Source organism: Dunckerocampus dactyliophorus, chromosome 7 (assembly GCF_027744805.1).
Source record: "Dunckerocampus dactyliophorus isolate RoL2022-P2 chromosome 7, RoL_Ddac_1.1, whole genome shotgun sequence".
Lineage (NCBI taxonomy): Eukaryota > Metazoa > Chordata > Actinopteri > Syngnathiformes > Syngnathidae > Dunckerocampus > Dunckerocampus dactyliophorus.
The window spans coordinates 12372713-12387796 of NC_072825.1; the positions used below are offsets into that span (position 1 = coordinate 12372713).

The following is a 15084-nucleotide window of genomic DNA, read 5'->3' on the forward strand; positions in this document are numbered from 1 at the left end:
GGGTCGTCTCCCTCTCCCAATTTCCTTGCCATATTGCCATATTATTTCAATTGCCATATCTGCTCTCTCACTTGGAGCCCCGCTACTGCTACCTGGAATTCCTACCAATAAGCGCTCAATCAGACAATGTACTCTCACACTGAAAGTCTAATTAAAGAGGGTTTCTCATCCTCTGCGTGTTTCACGAGTGATATATGTTCTCTTGAAAAAGTAAGTAAAATATGTGTTTGTCTAAATCAAGGTGCTTTTATGGTTCCTATTTTTTAGAGCCAATAGCAGGGAATTCTGGGCCCCATAAAAAATAAATTAATTAATAATTACCTATTTTGGGGGTGCCCTTGCAGTTAAGGGCCCTGCCAATCTGGGAATTGTCCTAACTTTCCCCCTATACGGTGCCATGTGATCGGTATCAATATTGGTGGATCTCACTCGTGGATGATCTGTATTGGACTCGGCAGCATGAAACCCTGATCAGAGCACCCCTAGTTATAACATCCCTAACAGCGTACACAACTGTTTAAAAACAGTCCTTTTACAATCCTGTACAGGTACACAATGACATACTTAAAAGATTTGGGCTTACCAGCTGAGCTGCTCTTGCGCATCTGCTTCTGTCTGCGTTCAGTGCAGCTCTCGCAAAGCAACCTGTTGTTGCCCATCAGCAGTTCCACGGATGTAAACTGGTGAAGGCAGGACTGAACAGAGCATTCCTTAGAGCTGGGAGTGTAACTGTGGGACAGAGCCTGGAATGCTGTCTGGTGGTAGTGATGGTGGAGACTATCACACAACCTAGTTTCTGCAGGCTCCTCTGGAGAACATTGCAAAGAGGATGAGCTGTCCCCTGAACTGAGGCCAAGGCTAACTTTCGACAAACTGCTAAGCAGTGGCTCTACAGTGCCACCTTGTCTGGAAGAGGATGATGATGAGGTAAAGACAGATATTGGGGATGGATTGACAACGGGTGTTAAGTGAGATTGGACATGGCTGGAGCATGACGTGCGTGGAGTCCACTCGCTCTCTGAAGCCTCGCTGTCAGCATCGTTACTGCTGTCCCGAGCACCAGAGTCTCTCTCACTGCCATCTGAGAGGCTTCCGCACGCAGCCATCTTGCAAGCAGAGACGCGCTGGACTGATCCTGGAGTCTTCTCCTCCTCAGGCTGTTCCAGACTACAGCTTGCCCCCTTTCCATCCATCGAGCTGGAGGACCTCCTGCCTTGTGTTTTCTGAAGGAGCAATACAAGTGTTAGCCATTTTCACACTCACATTAACAACAACTTGTATTCCTAGGTCACTCCACCACACACTAATCCAAACATTATTATGTTGTAATGTGTTTTTTACAAAACAGCTGGTGATGGTTGATTCAGAAAGTTGTGACGATGGAACAAAAACTTAAAAGGTAGTCTCTCCTCCTCAAAGAGGTTTATATAATAACAAAATGCCTTCTCTATTTTGTTCTACACCTCCACCCATTACCTTTGAAACATACTGTAACTGAAAGATGCTAAACCAAAATGTTTATTTCATTATGACAGTATTAATACAATCGATAATTAATATTTTGGATGGCAAATATATAAATGTAGACTATAAATGCATTATGCATGGCAATGAGTGCCGATGACCAACCTGTCTACTTAGATGCCTTATGTTTCTGTTGGCTGCGGTGGAAAGACCCTGGTCATTATGTGTCGCGTTGGATTCGTGTTCCCGGCTTCCTTTCCCTGGCCTTCCACTGTTGGATGGCTTTGATATCTGAGGACAACAGTTGCACAAAGATGCAATATTGTTTATTCTTATATGCGCAAACACACGTCTTAACTCAATCGGCATCAACTTGTCTCAACTCAATCATTGCCTCAGATCTAATTTGTCCGCTTTATTATTTACGACTGATATTCCAAGAAGTTATTCAGCATCTTACCCGTTCCTCTATTATAGGTAAAGAAATGTCTATGAATGCTTCCTTCACAGTTGAGATCTGAAAGATAAATCAGCATATAAATCAGGGCTGCGGTACGATGCAAAGATCATGTTATTACAATTTGAGGTATTAGTCATATATCACTCTACCATGACTAAATGGTGGCTTTAAAACATATTTAACTCGGATTAAAACAGACTTTCCCAAATGCTTAACACTTTTGAATGACTTGGTGTTTATTTCTTTTCCAAAATCCAACTGAAAATCTTTGGGGTGACTCCTTCGCATTGAAAAGAAAAAGGTGCTTTATTTTAATTACACAAATACATGGGTAATACACCCATCGGTAAAACCTGGTATGTCAGCAACATATACATATACACATCCACGCTTCCTATACACTGTGCACATTGTATGCATGTAGGCTGTAATGTAACAACTCTGACTGCATGTATAAACCCTGGATCATCATTCTATTGTGCATCCAACCACACTTACATGTTCACACTCTTCACACATAATTGTGTTGGTGAGCTCTCCAACAAAGATGCGATCAACAAAGTTCATCTTGACACCTTCCTTCCCATACGCTGTGGGGGAAGAACGCATTCAATCAATTACAAGCATTATTTTACATCAATTGTAATTACATATATGGTGTATTTGTGATTTGATCTCATGGTAGTCCCATTTAAAAACGCAGCATGATCTGCTACTGCTGTGATGTTTTTCTTATCAATCTCGTATTGTATTTCCTTTAACTGCCACAAGATGGAGCTGTGGCCCTAAGCCATCCCATTTAGCGGCAGAGCAAACCTTTGACTTGACGCCTGGTTTCCTCATCTGCGGTCTTCTCTGTGGGATTGTTGAAAGCTCTGAGAATTCCAGTCTTCACTCTCTGAAAGAGTAGTACAACAATTTTGACTTCAAAAAGGTTTCCTGGGAGACTTTAAAATAAATAAATAAATTATAGTATAATGACCAGGATTTATTTATTTATTTATTATTATTTTTACATCAAGAGTGTCCAAGCTTTTCCCACAATAACAGGATGGTGCGCTCACTTTGATTTACATTTTATGTTTTTATTTTTTTTTTATTTAAAACACACCAAAAGCACATGTACTTCTAGATAATATGTTAAGCGTTAAATATGCTTGAAAAATAAACAGCGCACATCTCAGATTTGTGGTGTTGGTAACAAAGCAAATATTGAAACTTTTTCTCAAAACATCATGCCTTTTTTCTCTCACCTTTGTTTTTTTCTTTGCCACAGGCCAATAAAAACTGAGCCGTGGGCCATAAATTGCCTCTGGGCCAAACTTTGGACACCCCCCCTTAGATTCTCTTAATTACATCCATTAGGAAAATATCAGCATCCTCGCAATAGTTCACTTTGACAGTTAAATTTATTGTAAGCATCATTAGTGTAAAATAATTATTGTCCTTGTCTGAAGCCGTTAACACGGGGCTCTCAGCACTAAGCGGGCATGTTTTTGTGTGTGTGCATGTGTGCAAGAAATACAGCGAGAGTGTGTGTCTGTGTGTATGTGTCTCTGTGACATTTTTTTTAGAGGGCTCTCTGATTAAAGGTGACATGGTCAGTGAGTTGTTGGTGAGAGAGCTGTGAAGAGGCACAGCCACATTAAAGCACCAATCAATACATAATTGGCCATGGTCTGCGAGAGCATGGTCTTTGAGACCAGTCGCCCCCCCATTGTCCCAGGACCCACGCACTGGACTGGCTATTTAGGTCAAAAAGCCTTGTTAATCCCAGTCCAGCCAGTTTCACCCCACTCACAGTAGCCACGGTCACATCAGTGAGCACACTGAGACCAGGCTGAAGCTCTCCTAATTAATTACCGGTAACCCCCACCCATCCTCTCCAGTGTAACAGCATGCACAGTCTCACACTGGATGGGTAGGGAGAGGTGGGGGTTGTAAGGGGATGGGAAGGGTAGCTGGTGCAAGGGTGCAGGGGTGGAAACAAAAACGAAGATGGGGTGAAGAAGGACAGTCCATGCCCTGAGAGAGTGGTACCGACCATCTCAGTTAATTGCTGATAATTGACTGGGGCCAAATTAGCATATTTAGACCTCTGATACTAATGGCCAATGAACACAAACACTTAGCCTCTAAAAGGATGGTTACACCCATCTTCCTCTCATGCTCAGCTCCACACAAGCATGTGAATGAGTAAAATATTGCAAATGCTGTATGCGCAGACTAAAACTCCACATAAATTAATTTATTGCTGTTTGGCATCTGATCTGTTGAGCGAAACATTTTACTCAGATGTTAAAATTCTAGGTTTTCTTCTATAATTTCAGAAAGAAGCTAATACGGCTATGTATTTGTGAACACGCCCGGTTGATTAAATTTGTTTGATTAAATGAATAATGGAGGCTGTAGCTCATCTTATATGCCTCCTTTATTACATTGGAAAATGGCAGTGTGTGCGTGTTAGGAGGGGGTGATGGGTGACCCTCAAGCACAATGGGGCAGCCGCATAGTTCATTCAGCAGCTGTGGGTTTCCCAAGATCACACAATGACGCTGACTATGCCACTTGCAAGTCCACTAAGTGGCACAACTGTCAGTGTTCACAAGTTTGAATGGGAGATGGGGAGCCTAGACTGTGAAGCCCGAGGGTGACCACTAAACACACCCGCTAACTTCTCTTGCTAGGTTTACGTAGCCACTGGTGGGGCAACTGGGAACATGTCAGCCTTCAAAAAGCTGGCTGTGGGTCTGCTAATTGCATAATTTGGTTTGGGGGGGCAGCGTTTTTAGAGAATGCCAAATGCATGGCACCATAAATTGCCAGTCCACGCACAAAAAAACAGCCTGCCAAACATAGAAATTTGTTTTCCAATGTATATGTCAGTGTAAAAAAAAAACAACTGACAATGTAGCATTAATAAAAGCGTTAATGCCAAGACATCAGTTAATTCAAAACAATATCGAACAAGAGTGTTTTGTCCATGAAACATATATAATGTGCAAAAAAAAAATCATTGAATATATGAGGTTGTTATGGATGAAAGAAATGAAAGCATACAGATCCCTTACTCTAGTTTCCTCTACTCGTATGGAGTCCAGTAAAGAGTGAAGAAGCTCCTGGCTGTCCTGTTGTTGATAGCCCTTAAAGCGTGGGGCCCTTGGGGGGAGAAAAAAAATGTTTAATTGAAAGGAAAACATTTGTGCAGGACAACCAAGCACATAAAACAAAAGTGGTAATGTTTTGCAACAGACAAAACAGTCAAATTCTAACATGTTAAAAACAGTCTGGTGCTTCTATAGAGAATCTATGTATCTTCGTCCCATGGCTGTAAGGAGACGTCTCTGAATAAAATACTAAATATGTTCTCATCATTGGTTCTGCTTGTATCCATTTGGATATGTGTCAGTCAATCAAATAACATATCAAGAGACATTATTCAACAGGCTGGTCAATACAATTTAAAGCCGACTAAAAGATTCTCAAATCTTTCAACTAGTTAGACAACTTTCCAACCTAAGCATCAACAGTAGTGCGTTGAGAGGAGAGGCTCTCCTTGGTACCGTCCCCTGGCTGTCAACAATGAACAGATGTGTGGACAGATGTCAGGGGCAGATGGGCAGCAAAAGATAGAGCCACTTCGACCTGTTGGGCCGAGATAGCCACATAACCACAGGACAGGTTGGTCTGATAGCACTACACAAATTAAGAAGCAAGACAAGTCTTATTGAGGAGACCAACAAAACGGATAAGTGCCATCGGGCAAGGAGTTGGGGAATGGCTTAAGACAAAGAAACGTTTTTTGTAAATACTTTTTTGGACATCCATACAGTTAGTTGGTGAGAAAAATATATGTCCATGCCCGGAGGTGAGATGGCCAGCACCTGTCCTTAGTGCAGGTCACAGACAGGGGGGGGGCCAGTGCTGCCGTAAGTGAACCGTCCCCCATCCTTAAATACTGACACGCATATGCGTGCATTCAAAAGGGAAATGTGGGTGGGTGGAGGGGTAAGAATGGTGAAGGGCACATATGTCATTTATGTCAAAGACCCAAAAATTAACAGCATGCAATGGAATGTCCACCTTTTCTTTCATTAATAAGTCTGTCAACCTCCCCAAAGAGACCACAGAAGATGAAGATAAGTCATAGAGAGGTAGCATGAGAAAAAAAGTACAGAGAAAATGTAAAAAATTAAAAGCTCGGTTAGAGTTAATGGGAAAGAAGAGGTCTGTAAGCTCATCCCAGTGGAGGGAAGCAGAAGGGCCCTGTAGCGTTGCTCTCAATCTGGCCAATGCAAACAGCTGCGGTGCTAACACAATTAATAGCCGGATGAGTTAGTACCAGACACAAGGCCACACAAGCTCATCCCCCAAACACACACATGAGTAGCACAATGCACCCGAAAAGAAATCAAATAAATTATTCTTGCACTTAAATGAAGACAAACACTGAAAACAATATTTTATAGAATGATCACCCAACTGTGCAAAAAAGAAATGAAGAGAACAGTATAAAACATAGATGATATACATATTTTAGATGCTTTTGTCGTGCCCATGCAGCTTTTTTTTGTTGCTGTTCATTTGCATGTTGATTTTTATGTTAGCAGTATTTCTCATCACCAAACATAACTTGGGTTACAAACAACAGATTGTAAGTTTGTGGTGTCCAGAATTATTCAACAATCAAGCTGACCTTATTTTCATTTGTTAATAATGATTGTGAAAAGTCTGATGTTTAAATAAATATGTATATGTATAAGACTGCTCAATTGACTATACTGAGTAAAAAACATAAAGAGGACTACTGCACTTGCATCATCACAATCTATATTGTGAAAGACTGATAGAAAGATACATTTTTGAATATTAAATATTTGAACAGATCTCGGAGTAATTAGGTTGTCAGCGGGAGTTCTGAGTTTGATTGCTGGGAAGGAGCTGTTTTTCAAAAGGGTGTGGGTGGATGGTTAGGATCTGGGTTTAGGTGTTGCAAAGTGTTTGCGAGGCAAAAGTAAAGTTTACAAACATTTCAAACAGCTTGATTCAATTACATTGCAATCCACTTGTGTATTTGCAGGTTTTCCTGTTTTAAACCTACAAACACTTGTGTATTTTCTATAACAGTCCACATCGAATCGAGGCTACAATGTTATTGCCTCTGACCATGCCTCAGCAAAGCACACAAGCACAATATTTGTACTTTTGTACAATGTCTTTCTCTTGTGCAGACAAACATGTCAACCCCACTTCATTGTATTTGTACTGTATGTGTGTGTGTGTGTGTGTGTGTGCGCGCGCGCAAGTGTGTCAGCAGGAAATGGAATTCATTGTTGTTCTTGGTTGTTTCCATCTAAGATGCAAGACTTCTCATGAAGGATTCTGAACAATATTTGAAACATGTGGGTATGTTGACATATACGTGAAGTACACAAATAGAGAAGAAACCATCTTGCTACTTTTTTCCAATTGCAATTAGGTGAAGATGAATGTCTCTTAGTGACCTTTCTGTCAAGATTGCAGATAAGGCAGATAAGCAGATAAGTACAGTGGCACTTCTACAGTAAGTATATAACAATTTCAACAATAATTCAGTATGATGAAATCAAAAGAATAAAACTATTTTTCACAGGTGCACTGGCTGAAGAAAACAATTTGAAGGTTTGGATAAATGTTGATATTTTCCTCATAATGGCTTATAAAAGAAGATTGATAAAGGTGGCAAATCTCAACAGTAAAGAGGGACATTTGTTCTTTTGATCTCTTATTCAGTAAGAAAAATGTATCCAACATTTATGTCCATTAAATTGGCGATATGGTAATCGTTTCACTGTTGTAAGAGTGTGACGTTATATCAAAATCTAAACAGCACAAAGAACTGTGAATCGGCCAAGGGGTCGCGTGTCTTACTTTTGTCATTTCTTAATGTATCATCACAAGTTACAATGACTAGGTGGTTGCCCAATGAGTGACTATTGGGGAAAAAACGAAAAGTGTCAATGGCAAGCAGAGCAGTGTAGAATACATGATAAGCAGTTAAAGAATTCAATGTTTGATTGTTTAAAGAGTGTACTTTACTTACTATTTTGTAAAACTATACCTTAGCGTTAAGCTCCAGGACAACCCCGCGATCCTGGTAAGGACAAGCGGCATAGAAAATGGATGGATGGATACCTTAGCATTGATCTGATCACAGACATATACAGGTAGTGGGGTCGTCAGCTGGCTGAAGCACACATACTGTACGTACACACTGGGTTTATAGGGCACAAGTGGAAAATAAACACACACTGGTCTGAATAGAAACCAGAAATCTACCTATACTACACTACAGGTTGGAATAAAATTGCACTTTGGGCATAAGAGTAATGGGCACGAAGGCTTAACATAATATATCTAATTTCAAATGCATGCGAGTGGAGTAGATCAGCTCAACATAATATTAGTTCCATCTGATTGCATACAGGTGGTTGCAGTGCTTAATGTCTGAATGCACATTGACTGCACGAGTGCTGCTGGCTGAAACGGTACCAGGTGAGGTTGAAGCAAGCACACACGCATGCACACACTCTCCTGTTCAAAAGCAAGGTACCAGAATAAATGTCAAAGCCACACCAGAGACGTATCTAGTCATCCAATGCCAAATGTCCTGGTCACCCACCTGCACAACAATGCAAGACCAACCTTAAACTGGGTGTATGCACAAAAGGTGTATCCGACCTGCACTCTCCCATGCTCAAACAAGAACACAGCCCAGACAACATACCCACTATAACATAAACGTGTTTCTGTCACAAAGTTTGTTGGACCTTGCATTGGCCAGCTACTCTTTGCGTTTAATGTATTGTAATCTATGTATTACAACAGTTGCTGGTAGTGTGTAGGGCAGGGGTCTCAAACTTGTGGCCCGGCGGATAATATTTTGCAGCCCTTGACTTGACATGAGAGAGTAGTGTAAATGCAGCCCGCAAGGTCTGAGCTGAGGGAATGTTACTCATTAAAAGCAAGTATAAGCCTCCACTGAACTAACAGTAAGCTTGTCACACAGAGAAATGAACATGGGGGTCACTAGACAGAACACTACCTACAATGGCGCTGTTGCAAAAAAAATTGTATTCATAAATGACAGCACAACATGTAACAGGTAAACACACATAGGGCAACTACTACTACTGTACAGGGAATAATTAACAACTCTAAACACATAACTTCAGCAACGTTTTACAAACAAAGCACTACAGTGCATGCTGAGAGATGGCATCACTCCAGATTATGGTTGTGACAAAATACCTATACAGTATATCAAACTATCACAAAATTAAACCCTACTATGGACTATTGATACCTTTCGCTATGTATAGTTTTTTTTAATCATTATTCTTAAACACAGCCGCTATAAACTTCTATCACTGTTCCTTCTCAGTGAGTTGAGTGAGCATTTTACATGCCACCTAGGAGGAGCTCTTTGCGTCGTGGTTGCAACCCACCATTAAACCAGAAGAATAGCTCTTTGCGACAGCAGCGGAAAATTGGACGGAAACCACAGAAAAAGAACAAATGAAAGCAGAAGCAAAAATAAACAGAAGGCACATAATACACCACTGAAGAACAGTAAAATATGCCAGCATAGTTAAAAGTGTGAACTCACTTTGGCTTTTATAGCATGGACAAGACAATGCTGGATAAGGACTTTGCAGTGTAGAAGAAGTGTCTGACGAAAATATGACACACCGGCGCCACGAAAGACATGCACATCTACCTCGTTCGTCACCACGCTCTTACTGTGTCTAGTAAGAGAAATGTTCATTTTTCTATTGAAAATATTGCTTGTCCTCATTAGGGTCATGGCTAAACTGGAGCCTATCCCAGTTGAATGCAGCACAATACAAACTGTAAAATTATTTTATTGGTTCATCCTGTCACGATATCAAGATATTATTGTTATCGTGACCCACACCGTGTATCGTATCGCATCGTATCGTGAGGTACTATGACATTTCCAGCCCTACTCCCCATACTTGATGCGGCCCACCTTCATCTAGACCCTACCTCCAGCGGCCCCCAGGTAAATTGAGTTTGAGACTCCTGGCGTAAGAGTATGTTCTTTTATCTGAATCTATTTCAATGCAGTGCTTTGTTGGGGATGTGAAGGCTCAGAGGAAGTTTTTTCAAAAAGGGTACTTCACCATTGGGTTGTCCCCTAAATACGACTGTTAAGGTACGTGAGTTGAGAAGGTTATAAACTGCATGAGAAAATGGGGGACTTTCAGCAGGTCCTTCAGTGCTTTGTGTGTGTAGTGGGGTGGAGTGGTACAGTCTTTAAGAGAGCCCAGGCACTCTTAATTGGGGGTTGGCTACCATTGGCTCCCACATACAATCAAATCCTACTGTAATGTATTAACATGGTCGACATACGAAGAATTATAATCTGACAATGACTTGCAGTTACAACTGGCTTAGTCGGCAATTATCATATATAATATTAGTGTCTTACTTCTGGCAGAGCTGATTAAAGAGGATCTTGGGACTGACTGGACCTTTTCCTGGATCTTTCATGGATTGGAGGAAGAGAAACATGGCTGCAGTCAGGGGCTCTGGACTGGGCAGCGTTACTAATAACGGACCCTGCAATTCATAAAGACAGCATAACATAAAGTTTGGCAGGCATTTTGTAGTACAAAGACAGTATCAAATGGGTAGACTTTTTTTTTTTTAACCATTTCAGAAATTTACATTTATCTTATTATTGACTTTACAGGAATACATTAGTATAACATGCAGTGAAAATAGTTTGAAATATACAAAAAACAAAAGTTCATTACAAATCATTTTAGGGGGTGTACCCCTTGTCTCGTCCAAAAGACAGGTGGGATAGGCTCCAGCCTATCTGCGACCCTAGTGAGGACAAGCGGCATAGAAAATGGACAAATTGTTGGGTTTATTTTCTGTGATTTACCACTTGCTACTCCGTGGTCATTACTCTCTGTCTGAGCAATAACTATTACCATAATTTCGGGTGCATAAGCCGCTATTTTTTCTTAAACTTTGAACCCTGCAGCTTATACAGCAGTGCGGCTAATTTATGGCCATGTTCAAATATTATGAAATCTCCTTTACTTCAAAACTACTACTAATCGTTTAAATACTGTTCCGCTCAAGAGTCAGTGAGGAAACAGTAGCTCTTTCTTTGGCAGGAGCCAATCACGACGAGCTTGTCAACCCACTGGAGATCGCAGGATATCATTACTCAATATAACAGTCCGACTCACGGTGTCATCTTAGAAAAATGCTAAAATCATCACACAACAACTCTCAAAAGGTAGGTAAGAAATATACAAGTCCCAATACAAGTTTAGAATAAAAAAACAACTCTTCGAACTGTTTCCCATCATGCATTCCTGCCCAGCAAAGCATTTCATTGGCCATGGCTGCCAGGGCGCTGCAATGATTCATTCAGCTGCCTGTATCCACGAGAGGGATTCTCCCTCTGGCTTGACAAGCTCGTTGTGACTTTTCTCATAGCTCATGATTGTCTCCTTTCAAATAAAGATCTACCTGGTCTTCACAGACTTGTGCCCGCCACAATATGCCATTTTATGACGTGGACATGTGCGGCTTACAGTCCGGTGCGGCTTGTATATGTACAAATATGTTTTTCGCTCTAAATTGGTTGCAGCTTAAACATTGGTGCGTCTTATACACCGGAAATGATGGTAATTTCACATTTTCATCTGGAAGTTTGCTAATTGAGTTTAGTCTAATTTAAATGCAGTGCGATGTGGTCATATAATTCAGAATTTGACTGAAGGCTTGACCAAAGTTGTTCCAAAAGACAGACCACCTTAATGCATTTGTGTTTTTGAGGGCAAAGGGGACACCTATCCCAAGAAAGACCTTCAAGGACACTTGAAGTGCTCATGACACCAAAAAAAAAAAAAAGACAACACAATCGAAGTACGTAATAAAACATTTTTGTCATACTGCGGTCATATGTAGATAAATGAACAACTATGAAATAAGAGTGAAATGAAAAAAAAAAGGACCACAATTATTAGTTATTAGTTTTGACTACCAGTAAGTGGCACTGACAGCTCTATGCACACTGCAAAACAGAAGACCAGTGAGCAGCGATTGCTGCTTATTGAGCCCATATCTAGTCAAAAATACGGATTTACTCACTGAAAGTGACAGATCGACTGCAAGATAGGCTACAAAGACGAGCCAAATATTTAAACATCTGAACACACATCTGACATCTTTCAATGTTATTTTTCACGGCGGAAATAACAATACTTACATGTGTTTTGGTGTCATGAGCACTTTCAGAAAAACAAGAATATTCACTGCAAGTTACCTGAAAGGGACTCAAATGTAATGCATTAAATGCATTTTCAATTCCTCTATTTTACTTTTACTAGGATGTACAATGATTAAAAATATTTCATGATAAATATTACATATCAGTATCACAAATAACATTTGCTTTACGACCAGTAAACATTTGACAAATCTGCAATTAAAAAAACATAATGCAGAAGTCAAGAAGAAGAAAGTTAGATGTACCAGATGCGTGTCAACGAGGGGGCAGATCCTCAGTTTGTACCCTTTCTCCTTCACTTCCTGGATGATGTCAATGAGCATGTGTGTTTGGGACAGATTCTGCAAGACACCAATTTTAGTAGGATTGGTTAAACTTGTGGTGCGTTCATTTTATGAAAAAAGGTTTTAAGTCTGTATTTAAATGAAGGACGTGTCAGTGAGGAGATATCAGGAAGCGTCGGTGAGGAGATTTCATTGTCCCATCGTGAGAGAGAAGTATCTTGTCTTTTCTTTCAGGAGATTTGTTGTGTCACATCCTGGCAATGAAGACAGTTGCTATGGGAAATGCACAATGTAGCTGGCATTGTGAATGCACACGGCTCATCCTCTAACAATTACCTGTTTTCACCCAAAAGATTGCAATTTTCAAGGAGACAATACACAGCACGGAAGAGAGAGAGAGAGAGAGCGAGAGAGCGTGAAAGAGAGAAAATAGCAAGTAAATCACGCTCACTCGAATTTCAATCAACGAGGAAGGTCCTAGGGGTGATTAACAAAATGGTGGAAAAAACAGGTTCATTGTTAAAGAGGCATGCCAGTTTGCAGTGACCATGACACAGTCAGACAGAGACTGGGAGGATCTATGCTTAAACTGGTGATCATGCTCTGCAACTGAAAGCTACTCATGTGTGGGCAGGTAAACATGTTAGCATTACATTTGTCACTGTATTGAGCACATTACAAAATCACCTGACGTGTTTGCATACAAAGTCATTGTGAGGAGTGTAAGTTGGAAGAACATGGTCATTGTGACACAAAATAAAAAAAAACAGCAGTGTTCAACAACAAATACCATCATTTTCACCACTTGGTAGACAAATACAAACAAAACAATGACCTTGTTAAAAAAATAAAATAAAAATCCACACCAAGGCTATAATGATGCGAATGGTACGTCTGTGCCAGGGTAGCAAAAATTACACATTTGACAATAATATCCCCTCAGTAAAGAGGCATCAGTGGAATAAACCTGGGCCTCATAAAAAAAAAAAATCACGTAGGGGCCGCCCCTTTTCATTTTTTTTAATAATTACCTATTTTTTGGGCCCCGTGGCAGTCGGGACCTTGGAATTGTTGTTACTATACGCCACCCCTGGCCAATAGCGCTCATCATCATTTTTTTTTTTTTTTTTTTTTTTTTTTTTTACATATACTCTATGTGATCTGTATCGGTATCAGCCGATTTCACTCATCGATGATCGATTGGAATCGGGGCATAGAACCCTGATTGGAGCATCCCTAATATTTATATACTGGTTGAAAATAGCCCTGTAAGAGATTTATAGTAAAGTTGATAAAAAGTTCATATCATTACAACATTCATGGAGAAGTTCAGACGTTTCATCCAAAAAGAACTCCGGTTAGCGCCCTCATTTAAACCATGCAAACTGCCTTTTAAAAGCATCGGATCGAGAATCGTTATGAACTGGAATTGAAACTGGAATCGTTCAAATTCAAGCTGAAATAAATATAAATGATACAAAAATCTATCAAAAAATGTAGATGTGCATATTTTATATATCTACACAAGTGGATTTTACTCTTTCATAAATACTGTTTAAGCAAGTGAACAATTTAGAAATCTACAAACCTGCATAACTGCATTGAAGAAGCATGTGTTGCCAAGGTTACTGATGCCTTTAACAGGAACCAATGCATTGCTGATGACGGAATTCTTTCCTCTTGGAGGGTCACTATAATTTGGGGCTTCCTCTCTCGGTTTGATGATCTTTGGGCCTAGAACAGAAGAACACATTAAAAAGACATGACTCAATTGCCTGGCGGTAACTTTGTTATATATTAGTTGCTACTAGTTGATGCATTTTTCAGCTTTCAAAGGAAAACTGCACTTTTTTGGAATTTTGTCTATCATCCACAATTCCTATGTGAGACATGAACACATATGTCTTTCTCATTTCTGTGCGTTCTAAAGATATAAAAACTGCTAAAAAGACGGAGCTAAGAATGCAATGGGAAGCACCTATTCCGCCTATAAAGCCTTCTGAAAAAAAACTTTAAAAAACGCCAACAACGCTCCATTTATATATAATGTGACGTGCATATTAACATTGTTATTACCATTGTCAACAGTGGCAACAGTGGCATGATTATACAACATACAGTATGTCTTCAATTATTTTTAAAAACAAGAACTGTGCGCACTGGTTTGATTTACAGTTGTTTGCCAGTGCAGGAAATTATTATTTGATCTCAACTGCAGAATTTCTGTGGTAATTTGCAAAAAATCAGTAAATAAAGGTTATTAATGTAATTATTTTGTATTTGATTGAATAAAACATAGTCAGTACTTGATCCGCTACCAACCAACAAGAATTCTGACTGGTTATGTGCCCATTAAGTACACAAATTTGTCCTGCCCTATGAGCAAGAAGCTTGGTGGGAGGAAAAAAACATTGCGGGCACAATGATTTGAAAATGGAAGAAATGCAAGACAATAAATTGTCCTTGCTCTGAAGCTCCATGCAAACTGTCACCTCATGAGGTAAAGATGATTCAGAGAAAGGTGAGTACTCTACCCACAATTACTGGGATGGAGTTGG

General features: G+C 40.0%; 1 protein-coding gene across 3 annotated transcripts in view; it reads right to left on the reverse strand.

Moving 5' to 3' along the window:
- usp45 (ubiquitin specific peptidase 45) overlaps positions 1-15084 on the reverse strand; it is a 32863-nt gene that overhangs the window by 3481 nt on the left and 14298 nt on the right. For 2 of the 3 annotated variants that reach the window (XM_054782104.1, XM_054782103.1), the window contains exons 6-14: positions 14115-14260; positions 12488-12583; positions 10419-10549; positions 4996-5083; positions 2741-2822; positions 2423-2514; positions 1925-1981; positions 1630-1755; positions 584-1223 (exon numbers count right to left, since the gene is read on the reverse strand). In XM_054782104.1, coding sequence (XP_054638079.1) covers positions 584-1223; positions 1630-1755; positions 1925-1981; positions 2423-2514; positions 2741-2822; positions 4996-5083; positions 10419-10549; positions 12488-12583; positions 14115-14260 — 1458 coding nt within the window. The remainder of the gene's footprint in view (positions 1-583; positions 1224-1629; positions 1756-1924; positions 1982-2422; positions 2515-2740; positions 2823-4995; positions 5084-10418; positions 10550-12487; positions 12584-14114; positions 14261-15084) is intronic. The other variant, XM_054782105.1, reaches the window with a different exon arrangement.